Source organism: Chelonia mydas, chromosome 3 (genome assembly GCF_015237465.2).
Source record: "Chelonia mydas isolate rCheMyd1 chromosome 3, rCheMyd1.pri.v2, whole genome shotgun sequence".
NCBI lineage: Eukaryota > Metazoa > Chordata > Testudines > Cheloniidae > Chelonia > Chelonia mydas.
The window spans coordinates 63,968,962-63,988,875 of NC_057851.1; the positions used below are offsets into that span (position 1 = coordinate 63,968,962).

Genomic DNA, 19,914 nt, shown 5'->3' on the forward strand with positions numbered 1-19,914 from the left:
TGTTTTTATAACCACTTAAGTCAAAAATCTTTCTGAACCCTTTTTTACTTTTTGATTATACTATTTTAGCTAAGAATTAGCCACAGGGTGTACTAAATGAATTTCAAGAGGTACAAGTGGAAGCTTATGTCTTCAAGTTCTTAATATGAGATAAATTATACCTTTGTTAGCCAACCTACTGCAGCGATATACACATATATCTTTTCACTTGTAGTTCTACTTTCAATGGCATAGAACTAAGTCACTGCCAGATTTTAGGTGAAAAAAAATACAACCTGAGTTTACTGCCCTAATGCTTTGTGTAATAAAACATAAGTTCCTTATCTGTATACGGAGGTTCTTTGAGATGTAATTTCTAGCAAGTAGCATCCATTAGTCCATGCCTGAGCAGTTACTCCCCTTCATGCTCTGTACTGAGGGTATAAGGAGAGATGTTGTGATAAATGAAGGGGGGAGCTCCCTTTTTTGGGCACCTAGCCAGATAGTTAGCTATAAAGTCCCTCTTGGTGGCTGCTTGCTTCACCTGTAAAGGGTTAAAAAGTCCCCAGGTAAAAGAAAAGGGAGTGGGCACCTGACCAAAAAAGCCAATGGGAAGGCTAGAACTTTTTAAAAGGGGAAAAGTTTTCCCTTTGACTCTCTGTTGTTCTCTCTGGGCTGGAGACAGGGGTATCTGGAATGCTGTGTAAAGTTTGGACCAGGTATGAAAATTCATCGTCCGTACCTAGAAGAATTCACTGGGACAAGGAATGTTTAGATAAAAGAAATAACCCTAATTGCATCTATTTTCTGTAAGGCTTGTGGATGACTCTGTGCTAACCCCAGATGCTTTTGTTTGCTTGTAACCTTTAAGCTGAACCCCCAAGAAAGCTATTTTGGGTGCTTAATTTTTGGAATTGCTCTTTTAAAATCTAGCAAAAGCCTAAGTTCCAGATATATTTTCTTTTTTACTTTTAATAAAATTTACTTTTTTTAAGAACCTGATTGGTTGTGTGTCTTAAAAGGTCTGTGCATGCATTTTTCCATTAGCTGGTGGCAACAAATAGGTTTCCCTTTTGTTTGTTTCTCGGCTTCCCTGAGGAAGGGGTGGAAAAGCCAAGGGGCCTCAGGGAAAACTTCCCAAGTGAGTTTTTCCAGGATTTGCAAGAGACAGGGGGGTGGCAGCATTTACCAAGCCAAGGTCAGAGAAAAGCTGTAACCTTGGGGGTTTAATACAAGCCTGGAGTGGCAAGTATTAATTTTTAAAATCCTTGTGGGACCCCACCTTCTGCACTCGGAGTGCTAGAGTGGGGAATCAGCCTTCACAGGTGTGGACCAATGTCTCTCCAGTTCTTTCTCTTACTGAAAATCAAATAGGATCCAAAGCAGGAAGTAAGGAGGAAGGGGTGTGGAATACAGATAGAGATCATACTTCTCGAAGAACCTCAGGCTACAGGTAAGTAACTTTCATTTCTTTGAGCGCTGGTCCCTATGTGTATTTGACATGTGGATGATGGGTAAGCAGTATTCAAACAGGACAGGAGGTATCAGGATACAGTTACTACAGAGGTCTATAATACAGTTGTCCCAACAGCTGCATTTGCAGAATAGGCCTGGACTAAGGTGTAATGTTTCAGGTATGAATAGAAGTAGCATTTCCCCAAATGCTTTGCAGCAGGGGGCACCAAAGCCGGCATGCTCCAAAAAGAAACTTCACAGGCTCCAGGACCGCATCATTAATAGGGAGGGTCATTCTCCCAGGAGCAGATGGCTGCAGGATATCCAAGAATTTATGGACATTCTCCTGCAGGGAGAATGCCCAGGAAAAAAGCCATACACTGCAAAATGTCATGGTAGACCCTGAAGTCCTCAGGCACCGAAGGAAAGGAAGAGCCAAGCATCGTTGAATCATCTGAGGATGATGAAGAGGCAGTTAACTGCACCAGGACTGGATCCTGTTCTTGGACAGGTGGTCCTGGATGGGACAACTCTGGAGGCTCTACAATGGGAAGGCTCACTGGTGCCTGAACCTGTGGGAAGTCAACGTCCCTCACCACAGACATGCCTAGTGATCTCGCCTTGGAGCGAGATGTGGAGTGCGACCACCATGACTGAGGAGCACCCCGCAAATTCTATGGAGGCCACTGGGCATAATGAGAGGGCATTAGTGGCCAGGAGGTGCAGGGCATGGGGTCCTATCCCAACTGCCACACAAGTGCCAATCCCAGTACCCACAATACTCCATGAATGGTTCCCAGTGTGGGCTACGTGATGGAGAATGGAAGGAGGAAAATCCCAACCTTGACACCAAGTCATCTCTGGTTTCCAGGGATAAAAATAGAGCCAGCCCTGAGGGTGTGAGCTAATAGTCTGATTAATCCGTCTCCCAAAACCAGGGAGGGACTGACACTGATGGTAGAAATTGCACCGCCGACACCAAGTACACCTCCATTGTTTCTGGTGCTCCGAGTGGCATCGGCCCTGAAGTCAGCAGCAGTACTGATACATCTGACAATGCCGAAGTGGAGGGTGAGGAGTGCTACCATGGTAACATTGGTGGTGTAAGATGGTGCATGAAACCTGGAGGGTCTTGATTGGTCTTATGCGATCTCTGCCTCGGTGCACTTGATGGGAAGCAGCTCCTGCATCTCTTCAGATAGTCACCAGCTCCAGAGTGCAAACTGGCAGCACTCTCAGAACCTGACCTCGGTGTCAAAGCAGGCTGCATGGACCCTTTGAGCAGGTGCTGCTTTAGGCAAAGGCCCCATGCCACCTAAGTCCATTTTGTGAACAATCTGCAAATCAAACACCATTCTTTGACGTGAGCCTCACCCAAGCACAGCAAGCACCATGTGTGGAGATTGTTGTTAGGGGTAACACTAGGGAAGTACTAACTAAATCTAACACAAACTACCACTAAGGTATATACTAACTATATACAACAGGGTAAGACCATAAAGAGAGAGATTGGGAGGTTAAGAACCACACAGAGCTCCAACTCCAGCCACAGGTGGTAAGAAGCAGCTGTGGGGGTTTGAGGCAGCACTGCCTCATATAGCCAGGGGAGGCACTATGAGCATGAGGCATGAGTGCTGCCTCCTATGGGTACCACTAGGCAAAATTCTCTGGCTCCGGTGCTCTGGGCAGTGCACTCACTTAAGTGGAATACATGGCTGCATCTACTCAAAGAACTGCTTCAGGTTGCCACCTTACAAATTTCCAGCATAGATACTTCTCAGAGAGATAATATTGAGGTTGCCTATGCTGTAATGGAATGGGCCCGCACCCCATCTGGCAGTGCATTATACGCCAGCTGATAAAGAATGATATAGCCAGAGACCCACTTAGAGAGTCTCTGGGCAGATGCTTGTCCCCTTGATTGTTCCATTAGAGCGACAAATAGTGTAGGCCTTTTCATAATTGGTTAGTTCTTGGCAGATCAGAAGGGCTTTAGCATTCTATGTCGAGAAAGAGTAATCGTCTCATTGGTTGCACGAGATTTTGGAAAGAATACTGATTTATTGATTTATTATTTAAGATAAGTTGATTTATGTGAAGTTTGGAAATTACCTTAGGGAAGACTTTTGGGTAGATGCAAAGAGAAACTCTCTCATTATGAAATGTGGAATAGGGCAAGACAGCTATGAGTGCTCCCAGCTCATTCACTCTTCTAGCAGATGTGATGGTGACTAGGAAAGTGACCTTCATGGACAGGCAGGAAATGGAACACATGGCCAGTGGTTCAAAGGATGGTCTGGTAAGTACTGAGAGGTCAAGATTGATGTCCCATAGCAGCGATGGTTTCACCACCAGTGGGAAGGTCCTAATGAGACCTTATTGTTGATAAGTAAAAACAGAACCGCCTTCCACGAGAGGATGGAAGGCATTGACTGCTGCTAGGTGGACTTGCAGTGAGCTAATGGAAAGTCCCAATGTCTTGAGGGTGAGTAGGTAGTCTAAAATAGCAGGTATTCCTGTTGCTTTGGGGGATAATTAGTTCTGTTGTCTCGAGGTAGAGAAACATCTCCATTTAACTAAATAGCATTTTCTGACAGTCTTTTCTGCTTTGATTGAGGTTATCTTGAACAGCCTCCAAACACAAACATTCTAGGTCTGTTGCCCATCCAAATACCAAACCATTGAGGTGAAGAGGGTCCAGGCTGAGATGTCTGATCTTGTATTCTCCTGAGTTAACAGATCCAGGAAGGGGTCGAAGCTGATGGGAGAACAGGAGGACATTTGTAAACAGCAAACAGAAATATCTGAGCCAGTTGGATGTGATGAGCATGGCTTGAGCTTTCTTGTGACAAATCTTTTGCAGAACCTGTGGGGAGGAAAGGTGTACCTCAGGTGGTCTGTCCAGGATAGAGCATTATTGCCCCCGGAGACCTGACCAAGTGCTGCTCTGGAGCAGTCTAGGTTGAACTTCTTGTTCATCCGGGAGGTGAACAGGTCCCAAGATGATGTTCTCCACTGGGTGAAGACTTTGTTCAGAAGAGAATTGTGTATCTCACATCTATGGTATGTGGGAAAGTGTCCACTGAGACTGTCTGCCAGAGAGTTCTGCGCACCTGGTGGGTATGTTGCCAAGAGCATGATGTGGTTCCCAATGCACTAATTCCATAATTGACTGCCTCTATACAGAGAGGAAGATATTTCGCTCCACCTTGTTTGCTTATATAGAAGATCATCGCCACATTATCTGACATTATCTGAATATGATGGAACCATGTAAGTTGAGAAATGCATTGCAGGCTAGGCAGACTGCCCTTAATTCTGAGACCAAGTCTGTATTTTCTCTGTTTACGCAGGTTCTCAAGGGTGGCAGAAGACAGAGTAAGGATATGGTCACTGACTGGGTGTCCTGACCAATCTGCCAGTTATGACCTAATGGTCCAGGTAGGGGAAGCTGGTATAGCTGCTTTGTCTCATCTGGACTGCCACAACTGAGATGACTTTAGTGAGGACCCTGGGTTCCAGTGCCAGCCTGAATAGCAGTAGTCTGAACTTGTAGTGCTCTTGTCCTACCAGAAATCTGAAGAACCTTCTGTGGGCCAGATGAATGTCATTGTGAAAGTAAGACTCTTCATGCTGAGAGCCACAAACCATGTGCCCTTCTCCGGGGGGGGACTTACTGATGCCAGATTGACCATGTGGAATTTTGATTTGCAAATAAAGAAATTCAACTGACATAGGTTGAGAATGGGTCTCCATTCTCCTTTTTTCTGGGGAACTATGATATATAGGGAGTAAAATCCTTTGTCTTGATGTTAAGGTGGCACTCATTCTAGTAGAGAGTGTCTACCTCCCGAGAGAGGATTTCCTTGTGAGAGTAGTCCCTGAGGAGGAGCCAGGAAGAGAAACTTGATAATGCAGCCAGAGTGGATGATCTCAAATACCCACTTGTCTGTTATTGCCCTCCAGTTGTGGACGAAAGGGGCCAGGTGGCAGTTGTCGGGGGAGGGGAGTAGTAGGAAATTGCATCAACAAGGGTACACAGTTCTCGAGCATCCTGTCAAAAGTAACTCCTGGTTGGTGGGTGAGGTAGAGTGGCTGCAGCTGAGGTGGAGGATGTGTGCAGCTGGGTCTTTGTACTCCCTTCTCTTTCCACGACAGTTTGTAAGGGAACTGGTGGTAGAACAGCTGAGGGAGAGCTCTTGGCTTATATTCCTGTTTGTGGTATTTTCTCGTTGGAGCCGGGATATAAATGTCCAGGGGGTGGAGGACTGTCCTGGAGTCTTTTAGCAAGCGTAAAAACTTGTTAGTCTTTTCATTGAAGAGATCAGACTCAAAAGGCAAGTCTTCAATACTATTCTGGACATCCTTGGGGAACCCCCAGGAGTGGAGCCAAGATTCACCCCTCATAATTATTGCTTTAGCTATAACTCTAGATATGGTATCTGCTTCATGAGAGCTTGGAATTGAGCCATGTCCTCCTGAGGGAATTTGTCTTTGAATTCCAAGAATTTGGAGTAATTTGTGAAATCTATTTTGCTATCAGGGCCTGGTAGTTAGCAATTCTAAACTCAAGGCTGGTGGATTCAAATACCTTCCTCCCTAGAAGGTCAAGGCGTTTAGCTCCTTTGTCTGCAGGGGGTGCCCTGGTGTTTTCTAGCCTGGATTTCACTGTGGCAACAGAGAAAATATGTGGCTACTACTAGAGAGTTGGGACCAGAGTGAATAAACAGAAACTGCACCTTTAGCGGATATAAAATATTGCCTTTCAGACCTTTTTTGGGGTGGCGGGGGGGGGCGCACAGGAAACAAGAGTATGCCAAACTGCCTTGGATGATTCCATAATGGCCTCATTTATTGGGAGAGCCATCCAGCTTGGGCCTGAGGGCTGCAAGATATCCAAGAGCCAATGCTGTATAACATGGATTGCTTTAAGAGGAATCTGGCACTTAGCCACAACCCTCTGCAAGACCTCTTGGTATTGCCTCTGATCATCAAGCAGAGATGGTGAAGATGGGGCAACTGCCCCATCAGGTGAAGAGGATGAAATACCTATTGGTACCTGTGGATCTGGATTGATTTCCTCCTCTGCATACTCCAAAAGAGCCAGCTGGTGTCAGCTAGGAGGAGAGGGTGCAGTGGGATTCATGTTCAGATCTGGAGTGCCTAGCATAGGAATCCTGTGGTGCCCAATAGGGCCAATATGAAGAGGCAACAAGTTGGGGAGGCTGGGGGGGGAAGGAGACGACTGCAATGCATCAGGTACCATCAGTCCCCTAGGTTGTCATATCTGGGTGGAGGATGGGTCCAAGACCTCCTAGAGTCTCTGTCCAAGCTAGCCTCCCTGTGGGTCAGGAACATCAGATTCTGATGACGAGAAGGCAGGTTCTAGTTCCACTAGCGATACCGGTGGATGAATGTGCCAACTTATGAATGGGAGTATCCACTTCTCTTCAAAGGGGTTTCTTCCTCTGGTGTCAAAATGTCCTTCAGGAGGGCTGGACTCAAAAGGACAGGAGATTGAGGGTAAGGTAGGGTGAAAATATCTTCTGGTGAGGTATAGGTTTCAGTCCATCCCAGGGCATGAGGTGATTGCGTCCAATGTCACAGCAGTCAACGGATCCTTCTGGGAGCAAGTTACTACTGCGGAAGAAGAGTTCAACCTGGAGTTTTCAGTTGGTGTCAATACATGCTGATCTTTTGTATAGCTGTAGCCACAGCTGGTACCAATAGATCCTTTCTCCTAAACACCTTATCCTCATGGTTGGAAGGCTGAGGTGGACCTAAGTCTTTAGGACCCATACATTAGGACTCACCTGACTGGACAGTCAGGAAAGGATCCTTTTTTGTAGGAGCAGATCTGTCTTTGTGTTCATGAGAGCGCCCCAAGGCATTGATTCCTTGGGCTCAACAGCTCTGGCATCTGCTCCTGAACGCTTGCTCGGAGGGGCACCACTCTGAGACTGAGGCCAATGAACCAGGGGATCTCCTTGGCCTGGATCCTACTGGGTCTCATGGCCTTTTCCAAGGGGTACTTCCTCAGTCAAAGTTCTCATGCCACATGGGTCTGGAGAGAGAAGGAGGGTCAGATGCTGCAGCTGGCAGAAACATGAGCCTCACCAAGGCAGTAAAGGGAGCAATGGTGCTCACTATTGACTGAGAACAAGCAGGGTCAGAAGACAGTTCTTAAACCTCAGGATTCTGGGCACAGTACTTCTCCCCAGGAAGACGATCCCTGAGGCAGGGGAAACTAAACTATACTAACTAAACTATAAACACACTAAGACTACTAAAACTATATACAATTATATTTCCAGGTTTTTGAGTGACAATGCAAACATAGCTTTGGACACAGAGGATTCCAACTCAGGCCATGCACCGGTGTAAGGGGGAACTGGCATCAGTTTACATAACCCCATATATCCTTGATATGGAGCACAAGGGGAACAAGTATTCAGGCGCAGACCAATGGATTCTACTTGGTAGAAATCTCCAGTATCGGCGCATGGAGCTCATGCATACCCATGTGCAGAACACACAGAGATCAGCACTCAAAGAACAACTTCAAATTACATTTGCAATGAATTATTATTGGATGACCTCTAATCACCAGATTTTTTTCCTAATTTATATAGGGAAAGTACAGCTCAGATGAGATTCTTCTTCAGGTTTTCACTGCATCCCTGCTTTTTACTCAGTTTTCAGCTGGGCCAAATGATGTACAAAGAAGTGGAGTGACTTGCTCAAGATCAGTGTCAGTCTTTCAACTGGTTCAGATCCCACGCTCCTCCTGACCTGCACAGTGTCATTATTGAACCATCACACAAAAGGCCTAGGGGTGCAAGTAACCCTCGTTAAAACTATGGAAGTTTGAAAATGAAAGTCTCATTAAGCAGCAGCATTTTAGGCAACTCTTTAAAACCTCAGCCAGATAACTACTTTATGGATTGGAAAGTTAGCATTATTATATTATATTTGGGCTAGGTGCTTGACTGAAGGATTAAAAAGCTTATATAGGTCATAAATGTGGAACCTGGAATGTATCTCATCATTTCTTCAAAGGTCTGCTTTGCTCGTTTCTGTTTATCTTGAAGTGAGCGAGGTTCAGTATTCTCACAAAACACAGCATCTGTAACAACCAAAAGAACAAAAATGCCATTTAGGAGTTGGTTTTCAGTAAAGTCATACATAGTGTTTTGCCAACTCATTCCTTGTGTTAAGCTGTTTTTAAAGAGCATCACAATTCTGCAGCAGCACAGAATTCTGGCTAAATTCCACTGTAGGTTAATTATATGCTGCTTAACTATAATTCCCCCTGTACTTATAACTGTAAAAAGATATCCTTCACATTATGTCAAACAGCCCTGCAGTACTGATGGGGCCTATTGCAAAGCCATATTTACTACAGAGGACTAAAAATATTTACAACGTTCACGAGCAGCTACCACTTTTGGTTTCAGTCACTTAAAGCTTCCTCGCTTTAGTTTCATTCATTCACAATAACTCTTCGGAAGCTGTAATTTTCATAACTGGCCTCCACCCAAGTTATTTTCCTAAATATGCCAATTTTGTTCAGTCTATGGTCAATTGGTACTTGTTAGCTAGCAACTATGGGCTTCATTTTCTCTGCCTTCCCGCCACCCTTATAAAAAAAGGGAAACAATTAAAAAACCTAGCATTAATTTCCCCCCAAAAAAGATTAAAATATAACATACACTTTAGGAATTTCCTACACTCAATATATATACTGCATCATTAGCTCCACCATGTTGATCATTAGTCTTTTAGTCTTCTTTTCCTTGCTCACTATAAGCCTTTGTGGATTATTGTTCACAATACTTAATTCTATAATAAAATATCAAGGATGTGCAACAAAACCAAACTAACACTGTGCAGAAACTAACTTTTGGAATCTCTTGACTCATTTATGTTGCGCAAGTGTTCTTTTTCACATGTTGCACTATATAGTTTGCAAAGCACTTTGGGTTGCTCACAAAAAAGGGTGCTACAAGTATAAAACTAAGTCATCAATATCTTATAAATAAGTACCACTGCAGTTTAAACATGTACAAGAAGCACATGATAAAAGAAGAAGTATTTGCATGACTTTTCACTAACCTCTCAAGAGTGTTATCAGTGATACCAAGCGGTGCTCCTGAAATAGCTGTTCTAATTTGTACTGTAGATAGTAGTCTGTGTACATCTCCAATGTGTTTTTGAAGAGAATTCTTCCCCCCATCAAGAGGTGGTGCAGCCAGTCAGGAACACGGAAAACAACTCTACCTGCAAAGTTATTATTACACATATGAAGAAGGCTCCCATCATCATGGTACCTTGCTTTATTTCTTAAAAAGTGTGCACACTGATATTTCCAAAAAAAAGAGATAGCTAACTTCATGCAACATGACCTCATTCCCCCCAACCTACAGCAGATCCTTTAGCTTTTAAATCTGTTCGTGTTACATTTACTACAAAAATACCAAGTGTTGGTATTATTTATTTAAATTAGAGTGGCCACAGGAAGACATGGTCTACACCTCAAGCAGCTTTACACTCTAAATACAAAACCTAAGTGTGTAGGGGAGAGGAGGGGAAGGGATACAACATGCAAGCAGAGCAATCAGAGTGATACTTCTACATTTGTGACACCCTAATAGCAAGAACTTTAAAAACAGGATAGTGACCCTAACTGGCATGTTCCTTGTTATAACAAACTGTAAACTTTAGACAAACTTTTCAAACAGCACTCTAAACACCCTGAATTTTTGCACCTCTGTTATACTTCATACCAAGTACAAAGAGAAATAATTTCTTACCAACATACATTAAGTAGTCATAGACTCCTTCTACTGTTATCATCTCTATAAAGTAGTTCTGATTTTGTCTTCTCTCTATATTCTCAGAGCGGTTTGCATTGTTCTTGAACAGATCATTGAAAAGCTAAAATAGAAACATTACATCTTGAAAAACAAACAAATTAAAGAAAACTAGAGCAGTGGTTCCCAAACTTGTTCCACCGCTTGTGCAGCGAAAAACCGGCGCGGCCCGCCAGGGGCTGTTTACCTGCCGCGTCCGCAGGTTCAGCCGATCGCGGCTCCCAGTGGCCGCAGTTCGCTGCTCCAGGCCAACGGGAGCTGCTGGAAGTGGCGCCGGCCGAGGGACGTACTGGCCGTTGCTTCCAGCAGCTCCCGTTGGCCTGGAGCAGCAAACCGCGGCCTCTGGGAGTCACGATTGGCCGAACCTGCGCACGCGGCAGGTAAACAAACCAGCGGGGCCCGCCAGGGGCTTTCCCTGCACAAGCGACGGAACAAGTTTGGGAACCACTTAACTAGAGTAAAAACAATCAGTACTAAAAAGTTCAGACTGGTCAAGATTTTCAATGGAAAAGACTTTGAACTGTTTTTCAATGGAAAATTTGATTTCAACGATGAAATTTTTCAGAGAAGATGTTTGCTTTCCAAAGAAAATTTCAATATTTTGTTGAATGTTGTAATGGGGTATACTGGCCCTTTAAGAGCAGAGTGGGCCAGAAGACTCCATTCCAGGGAGATGGAACAAAGGCCCAGGAAATGGCCTGGTAATGGACAATAGGAAGCAGTCCTGGGTAATTCGGAGTTGTCCTGGGGTTTCCCCACCATCCACTGTTCCTTTACGGGCTGGAGATCAGGAGCTCTGTAACACAGGGTCAGGCTGTGCTCCCCTCTCTTCCAGCCAATCAGGAGGAGCTCTTTCGAGGAGGGCAGTATATAAACTGCATTCTCCCTCAGAACTGAGGAGACACTGGCAAGAGAAGGAAGCCAAAGCCAGAAAGCTAAACTCTAGGGAAAGCTATGAAAAGGTGACCCTCTGAAGAGCAGGCTGTAGCAAAGGAAGATCTCTGCCATCCATGCAGAAGAGCCAGAGATAAGTGTGAATCTTTGGATTACAGTAATGGACTTTTTGTGGTCATTAAACCAGCCCCAAGTGGAGGACGGTAGGACTTCTAAGAAAGGCTGCGGGGAGTCTGTAAGGGGCCCCAACAAGGAAGAATGGAGGGAGGCTGCTGCAAAGGGCACTGTGGCCACAAGGGACCACTCATTAAGCAGCAGACCTGTTACAAATGCCCCCAAACCCATATATTGCAGCTAAAAAAATAAAATATTTCAATTCAAAACAGGCATTGCAGTGCTTTATGGGAACTGTATTTTGACTGCTTTATGCTCTCACTCTTCCATCTGGTCTCGGTTCACTGGAAAAACTGCACTTCTCTTGTGTGGCCCAAGAGAGTTTCAGACAACTTTAAACAATTGTTTTGGATGTTTTAAACTAGTCCCTTTCAAATTAACCACTAGAAATAGCGGGGACCATATGTATAAGACTGCCTTAAGACAAAATGCGACTTTACTCTTTGGAGAATTACTTGAAGAGTGATAAATGTATTAGAAATACTAAAGAACTGACTTATGACTATAAGTAAACATAGAAAAATCAGTCAAATTCCTTACTACAGTATAACTGGTAGGCCCCAATACAAATAATAAATAATCATAACACTTATTCATGTCAATTGCTTGCAAGACTGCAAGTATACTTTATGTTCATTACATTTGGTAAATATGAGCCTATAATACAATGCATTGGCAAAAAGGGCTAATATTCTGAGGTGTATTAACAGGAGTGTGATATAGAAGATACAGGAGGTAATTGTCCCACTCTACTTGGCACTGGTCAGGCCTCAGCTGAAGTACAGATGTGGACAAATTGGAGAGAGTCCAGAGGACAGCATGAAAAATTATAAGAGGTTTAGAAAACCTGCCCTATGAGGAAAGATTGAAAAAAACAGGCATGTTTAGTCTTAAGAAAACATGAGTAAGGAGGAACTTCATAACATTCTTCAAATATATTACGGGCTGTTACAAAGAGGACAGTGATCAATTGTTCTCCATGTCAACTTTGTGTACTACCTTCAATGATCAGCTTAATCTGCAGCAGCAGATATCTAGGTTAGATTTTAAGAAAAACTTATAAGTAGGGTTGTCAAGCGATTAAAAAAATTAATCACAATTAATCGCACTGTTAAACAATAGAATACCATTTATTTAAATATTTTTGGATGTTTTCTACATTTTCAAATATATTGATTTCAATTACAACACAGAATACAAAGTGTACAGTGCTCACTTTATATTTTCTTATTACAAATATTTGCACTGTAAAAAAAATAGTATTTTCAATTCCCCTAATATAAGTACTGTACAAATGTTGAATTATGTACAAAAAAAATAACTGCATTCAAAATAAAACAATGTAAAATTTTAGAGCCTATTAAGTCATACTAGCTCAGTGGTTTGAGCATTAGCCTGCTAAACCCAGGGTTGTGAGTTCAATCCTTGAGGGGGTCATTTAGGGATCTGGGGCAAAAATTGGGGATTGGTCCTGCTCTGAGCAGGGGGTTGGACTAGATGATCTCCTGAGGTCCCTTCCAACCCTGTGATTCTATGAATACCTAACTCTATAATAAGTCCACTCAGTCCTACTTCTTGTTCAGCCAATCACTCAGATAAACAAGTTTGGTTACATTTGCAGGAGATAATGCTGCCTGTTTTTTGTTTACAAAGTCACCTGAAAGTGAGAACAGGCATTCGCATGGCACTTTGTAACTGGTGTCGCACGTTATTTACGTGCCTGATGCGCTAAAGATTCTTATGTCCATTCATGTTTCAGCCACCATTTCAGAGGATACGCATCCAGGCTGATGACAGGTTCTGCTCGATAATGGTCCAAAGCAGAGTAGACTGATGCATGTTCATTTTCCATTATCTGAGTCAGATGCCACCAGCAGAAGGCTGGTTTTCTTTTTTGGTGGTTTGGGTTCTGTAGTTTCCGTATCTGAGTGTTGCTCTTTTAAGACTTCTGAAAGCATGCTCCACACCTTGTCCCTCTCAGATTTTGGAAGGCACTTCAGCTTCTTAAACCTTGGGTCGAGTGCTGTAGCTTTTTTTTTTTTAGAAATCTCACATTGATATCTTCTTTGCATTTTGTCAAAGCTGCAGTGACAGTGTTCGTAAATCAAACAACATGTGCTGGGTCATCATCTGCGACTGCTATAACATGAAATATATGGCAGAATGCGGGTAAAACAGAGCAGGGGACATACAATTCTCCCCCAAGAAGTTCAGTCACAAATTTAATTAACGCACTATTTTTTTAAATGAACATCATCAGCATGGAAGCATGTTCTCCGGAATGGTGGCTGAAGCATGAAGGGGCATAAAAATGTCTAGCATATCTGTCACGTAAATACCTTGCAACGCTGGCTACAAAAGTGCTATGCGAACGCCTATTCTCACTTTCAGGTGACATTGTAAATAAGAAGCAGGCAGCAGTATCTCACATAAATGTAAACAAACTTGTTTGTCTTAGCGATTGGCTGAAGAAGTAGGACTGAGTTAACTTGTAGGCGCTAAAGTTTTACATTGCACTCAAAAACAAAACAGTTATGTAACAAAAAGAAAAAATCTACATTTGTAAGTTACGCTTCCACGATATAGATTGCAGTACAGTACTTGTATGAAGTGAATTGAAAAATACTATTTCTTTTGTTTATCATTTTTACAGTGCAAATATTTGTAATAAAAATAATATAAAGTGAGCACTGTACACTTTGTATTCGGTGTTGTAATAGAAATCAATATATTTGAAAAGGTAGAAAAACATCCAAAAATATTTACTAAATTTCAATTGGTATTCTATAGTGTAACAGTGCGATTAATCATGATTAATTTTTTTAATCACAGTTAATTTTTTTTCATTAACTGCGTGAGTTAACTGTGATAATTGACAGCCCTAATTATAAGGATAGCTAATTGCTGGAATAGGTGACCCAGGGAGGTGTGGAATCTGCATCACTGGAGGTTTTTAAGAGCAGGTTAGACAAACACATCAGGGATGGTCTAGGTATACTTGGTCCTGCCTCAGTGCAGGGAGCTGGACTAGATGACCTCTGAGGTCCCTTCCAGCCCTATGTTTCTATAAATTATACAGACTCCAATCCATCCAGGGATAAACATGGAGGTCAGCTATACCAAGATGAATGGACGCTGGAAAAAAGGAAAAACCTCCACCCACCACCATAAGAACAGACATGAACATAGGCAGTCAAGCTGTCATCTTTATAGCTTCTCCCCTTTACTCTTCACATTCTCAGGTAAGGGTCAGTATTTCCCCCTCTGTACATTTACTGCACCTTCTTGTTGTTTTCAGAAGTGGGACTGAGAATTGTAAGCTCTGGTCTACTTGGTTTAGGCTTGGGAGATTCACAGGAGTTAATGAAATTCATGATGAATGGCTCCAAATGCTGACCTTTCTGAAATTAAATACACAGTGAACAATAATGATAGTTAAATAGTTAAAAAAGTGACAGTTTCCAAACTAAAATTTGTGCTGGACCAACATGTAGCAACCTGTCAGTGGACAGTTAAAGATACTAACTATAGTCACAGCATAGACTACTGAGACACAGTATTTACTCACCTCTTTCATTAGCTTTCCTGGAACAGATTTTATAATTTTCCCTACAATTAAGAACAAAAAAGTATATATTACCACATGCCCTTCTGAATATCATATCTGATATCTATTAGTATCCTTCTGTTCTCCTCCCCTACCCCACTTATCTGCTTTCTCTATTTAGACTGTAAGATCTCCATGGCAAGGCCCGTCTTTTACCATGAATATATAATGTTTCTGACAAATATTTGCTGGGGCATTTAAGAGCTATTGTAATACAAATGAATAAGCCACCATGATCTATAATAAGCTATATTATAAATTTTTACAGAAGTGAAGCAAAAAAACCTACACATGGTCTCATTTTATCATCTCAGTCTGAAACTGATTAACTTACACCACTGATATCTATTGCTTCATTTTAAGCATCATTGCACAATCTTTTTAAAGAAACATTTGAAAGAAACAAATTACCGGTACTTTGAAAAGATACTGAGTACATACAAGAAAATTATGGAATTTTGGGTGCATTGGACTTTAAAAAGGAACTAAATATGTGATACCCATCAGCAAAAGGTATTTCAAATTACAAACACGCAAGAAAGTTTTCACATTCATAAAGAAATCTAAGTCCCATAGATTTTCTTCTGTGTTTTCTAAAGGACCATGGAGAGATGAACAGCCTTATCTCCAAGTAGTGTGGATGGGAGGCATGTGACAGTAAGAAAAAATAGCAAGAGGCATCCTGAGGGTGCAGGGATAACAGGGACAATATGAAAAAGACCTACACTGTTCAATAATTTAGGCTCCAACGATTTTTTTGTTTGAATGATCTGGATAAGAATAATTTTTCAGTTCTAGTCACTTATTCTCTGCAAGCCTTTATCACACAGGAAAGTCCTAAACCTCAGACTTCTGAGACAGTATTTACTCTCCTCTCCCCCAGTAATAAGAGTCATCCAGTCTGCACAATGTATTGAAATGCACAATGTTGCAAGTTCAAGAAAGTACTCATGTTAGAAAGGATTTACAGGGTTGGGGAGACCGTAGACCTATTCTTAAAAACTACCCACATTAACCTGAACAAGAATATCAGAAGCACAACAGAACAGTTTAAAAGGTAATAAAAATGAAAAATATATTTTAAAAATATTGTAAAATTAAATATCAAATTCAATAATTATGAATTTCTTATCTTTAAATATTATAAAAGGGAAATTTAGGAAAGACATTATATATCATATCAACATTTCACAAAGTTTCTGGTCAGAGTTTAGTAATTTTAAGACTGTTGTGAGATTATCTAGATAGATAGATCTATATCATCTCACAACAAGTCATATATCAGTAATTTTATCTCACAACAAACTAACCTCTGACCAGAAACCTTGTGAATTGTTGAGAGGATTTCTATTTACTAAAAGCAAATGTAAGTTTGGGGAGGCACGGCACCTAGCTTGGGACCGATAAGACATGCCTCTTCAGAACACCACATACATTCGTTTGGACATTCTGTCATACCAACAGGAAAAAAAACACTTCTACTGAAAGAGATGCTCACAATTGCCAAAACATAAAAAATGGGCCTACAGCTAAACAGGTCATCAGCAGAAACACAAATTACCATCTTGTTTAACTACATAGGGTGCTGTGTTGAATTTATGTTATACAATTGAATTTATGTTATACAATACACAGACTCAACATTAGTACACGAAATTGACATTAATTCTGGCAGTTCTCAAATGAACTTAAATAGGGCCGATCAGCTAACATTCAAAGATAAGTTAAATCAATACACTGCCTCTATCAACATTAAAAAAAAACCCCAAACAAACAGCTGCCTTCTTGGATTGATTCTTGAAAGTAAAATCTGGGCTAATGCCATACATCATCTTGAATTACTTGATGACGTAGAGGATCTGATCTCCATGAGCAATGGATTTTGGAAGTACTAGGCTTAGATATTCAGAAGGTATCCATATGCAGACTAGATTTTCCAAAGCTTCACAATACTTTCCCTCCTGGGAATGGATAGGAATGTAAGCGTCAAAATATCTAACTCTTGGAAAAATGACTGGATTGTAACAGCGGTATAGGAGAAGAGACACATCACATTTCACACACCCAGAACTTATGAAAGTTCAGTCTCTCAGTACTAATGGGCCCTCACTTAATTTTGGTGTATTAGTTTCTACAAGAGTGCTATTTACCAGAATAAAGAGCAACTATGTTACCTACCAAGATTTACATCAGGCAACATTTTATCGAGAAATTGCGTCTCTCCACCATTGGGAGACAGAAAGTCAGCCAAAAGCTGGCTGTTACTCAGCTCTGGATGTTGCAGAAGTTTCTTTGGGGGACATAAAAGAGAGTAGATGAAAGAACACTGTTAAAAATTTGTTTCTCTATAGTAACAACAACAGATTTTTAAAACAGTGCTATGGTATCCTAGAAATTATACAATCATCCAAATACTTTTTTTTTTTTTTTTAAACAGAATTAAATATTTAAATGTTTGAGAATAGAACAATTTTAAACCTGTAGATTAAAAATGACAGCCAAATATTTTACACATAGTATTTGGTCACATAAAAGAATTATTACATTTGGGAAAAATTGGCATCTGTTAACTTTTATAAGCTTCACAATTATGCAATCTACTTAAAAAACAGAACAAAAGTAGATCGTCTGGTACCTGCAGATACTCCTGAAACTCTTCCCTCTTTGTCTTTAAGAATTCATAGTTCTTTGGACCAATGATCCTTTTTGATGGAAGTTGAGCATCAGGAAAGGTACCTATAAATTAGTAAAAAGTCAAGTAGATTAATTTATTCTTAAAACCAAAAAGAAAAATTTTAGTATCTTAAATTTCTGCTCAATTCTAAAAAGCAATCACTGAAGTAGGAAGTAAAAACGTACCATGAAATTCTGTTAACTTTGACTCAAGCACATAAAATTCAAGGTATCTTCTATAGACAGACCAGCGTTCAGGTTCATGTCCAACTGAAAAATACACATATTGGAAGTAATATAGGTTCTTTCCTCCCAGGTGGGAGAAAAGAGTTAAGAACAGCAAATATACCACAGAGTACAGAGGAAAAGCCCTCAAATGTGTAAAGTAATCAGTACTGCCAATATTATAACACTACTCTAGCCACACTTAGCTATTTAAATAACTAAAGTAGTGTTAAATCACATGAGAAGCCCAAGGTATGGCTGGTAGACAGGAATGCTACTATGAAGGAAATCTGCATCTAATTCACGCGTGGGTCTTCTAATTATCTTCTCTCAGTACAGGGCTCTTCCAGTCATCTCCACCAGCTGTTTGTCAAGTGCTACAGTATTCAGATAGCAGAAAGAAGCCCCATTAATGCCCATTTTTACTTCTCTAAAAGGGGAGTTAGATTTTTTTTTTTTTACCTGGGCACCAACAAATCTACTTAAAACAAAGTACTATTCAAGAAAGAGTGAGTAGAGTTTTCCATTTCATGTACCAGCAATATATTTCAAACACATTCAACGTTTACCAATATGAATGACAATATTAACATTTTTGTAGAGAAGGAGGAATTCCTAAGCCTTGGTTGGAATTCTGAATAGACTGGACTCCTTTTAGAAGTAATTTGTCACAAGTTCCAGATAGTAAGTGACCATTTTTCCTTCATGCCCACATTACCAAAGACTTAAAATTCATTAGTAAGTCATTACTTTGATGCTAAAATGTGTGTGTGTAGCACATCAGAACAGTCAGATAAATAAAACATAGTAGAATAGACAGTTTGAGCTCCATTTTAACGTAGTTTTATTTAATCACAAAAAGTCCTACCTGCCCTTCTATCGTTTCTCTCCACGTCAATACAAAACACAGGAATTCTCTCTTTTCTCTCTTTCCTTTCAAGGGAGGGATCATCAAAGAAGTCCACATATGGAATGCAAATTTTCCATGCAGCAAGGTTGCGAGGTGTATTGGGAGTGCTAAGAGTCTCCACAGGAGAATCATCTTCCATTACCATAATGCCTTCTTCAATCTGCAGTGAAAGATTTAAGCATTAAGACCTCCCTGATCTGATTTTTAGTATAGGACACAATTTTTAATTTTGCAGAACATATAGAAGATCAATCTTTGCATAAGAAGTACATGTGATCAGGACCAAAGACAACATATTAAAACAAAATTCTGTAAGGGGGCACGTTTGCGTAGTTGCTATTTTTAGATCTTCTGTATAAAAATCTCTAGACCTGTAGGTTTGTTTGAAGTTAAAAACAAAATTGTTAACAGTTTCTCAGGTGTCAATCTAATATATCACCAGCTGACTCATAGCATGTTAAAGTTTCTTCCTAGCTCTTGGGGAAGGATGAGGCATTTCAAGTACAATATGGTATACGGCAGCATCAAGTTTGGTAGTCCGTTACCAGCAAAAACAAAATAAAATAAATATTTTAAAGATTCTAAAACATTAAAGGCTTTACATCAAAGGTTACATCTTGTTACCACTCCATTGATTAACTTCAAAAGCTACTTATTTCCCCCAAACATGGCTAGACAGAATCATATCTCAGCTGTCTAGAATTTGGCAGAGAAATTAAAATGTGTGAGCAAAAAGAACATTTAGATACATTGTGGTATGTGCACTGGGAAGGGGGGGGGGGGAGGGGGAGGCAGAAAAAGCATTAAAAAGTCAATTTGTGCTTCTAAAATCCTAACCCTGAATAACACAGCAAAAATGAGAAAAGCAGAATTTTAGGGGAGACTATTAGGTAGAACTGGGCAACATTTTTCAGTTGAATTTTTTTTGGCTGAAAAATGCAGATATAGGTTGACAAACATGAATTCATGTCAATTTCAGGTAACTGTTTTGGACAAAACAAGTACGAATTTTCAGAAATTTTGATACTTTGGGCTAGATTCACAGGGGGATTTAGGTGCCCCCATATGCCCAATTTCCCAGTAGTTAGGGCAATCATCTGGATCGAGGGCTACCCAAGTTTGAA

The 19,914-nt window shown here is 40.9% G+C and overlaps 1 protein-coding gene across 7 annotated transcripts in view; it reads right to left on the reverse strand.

Moving 5' to 3' along the window:
• SNX14 (sorting nexin 14) overlaps positions 1–19,914 on the reverse strand; it is a 79,636-nt gene that overhangs the window by 10,346 nt on the left and 49,376 nt on the right. For 6 of the 7 annotated variants that reach the window (XM_037894423.2, XM_037894422.2, XM_043542623.1 and 3 more), the window contains 9 exons: positions 18,749–18,950; positions 17,842–17,925; positions 17,618–17,718; positions 17,161–17,272; positions 14,944–14,984; positions 14,657–14,776; positions 10,248–10,371; positions 9,550–9,714; positions 8,465–8,560 (listed from right to left, as the gene is read on the reverse strand). In XM_037894423.2, the coding sequence (XP_037750351.1) occupies positions 8,465–8,560; positions 9,550–9,714; positions 10,248–10,371; positions 14,657–14,776; positions 14,944–14,984; positions 17,161–17,272; positions 17,618–17,718; positions 17,842–17,925; positions 18,749–18,950 (1,045 nt within the window). Of the gene's footprint in view, positions 1–8,464; positions 8,561–9,549; positions 9,715–10,247; positions 10,372–14,656; positions 14,777–14,943; positions 14,985–17,160; positions 17,273–17,617; positions 17,719–17,841; positions 17,926–18,748; positions 18,951–19,914 lie in introns of those variants that run through there. The other variant, XM_043542626.1, reaches the window with a different exon arrangement.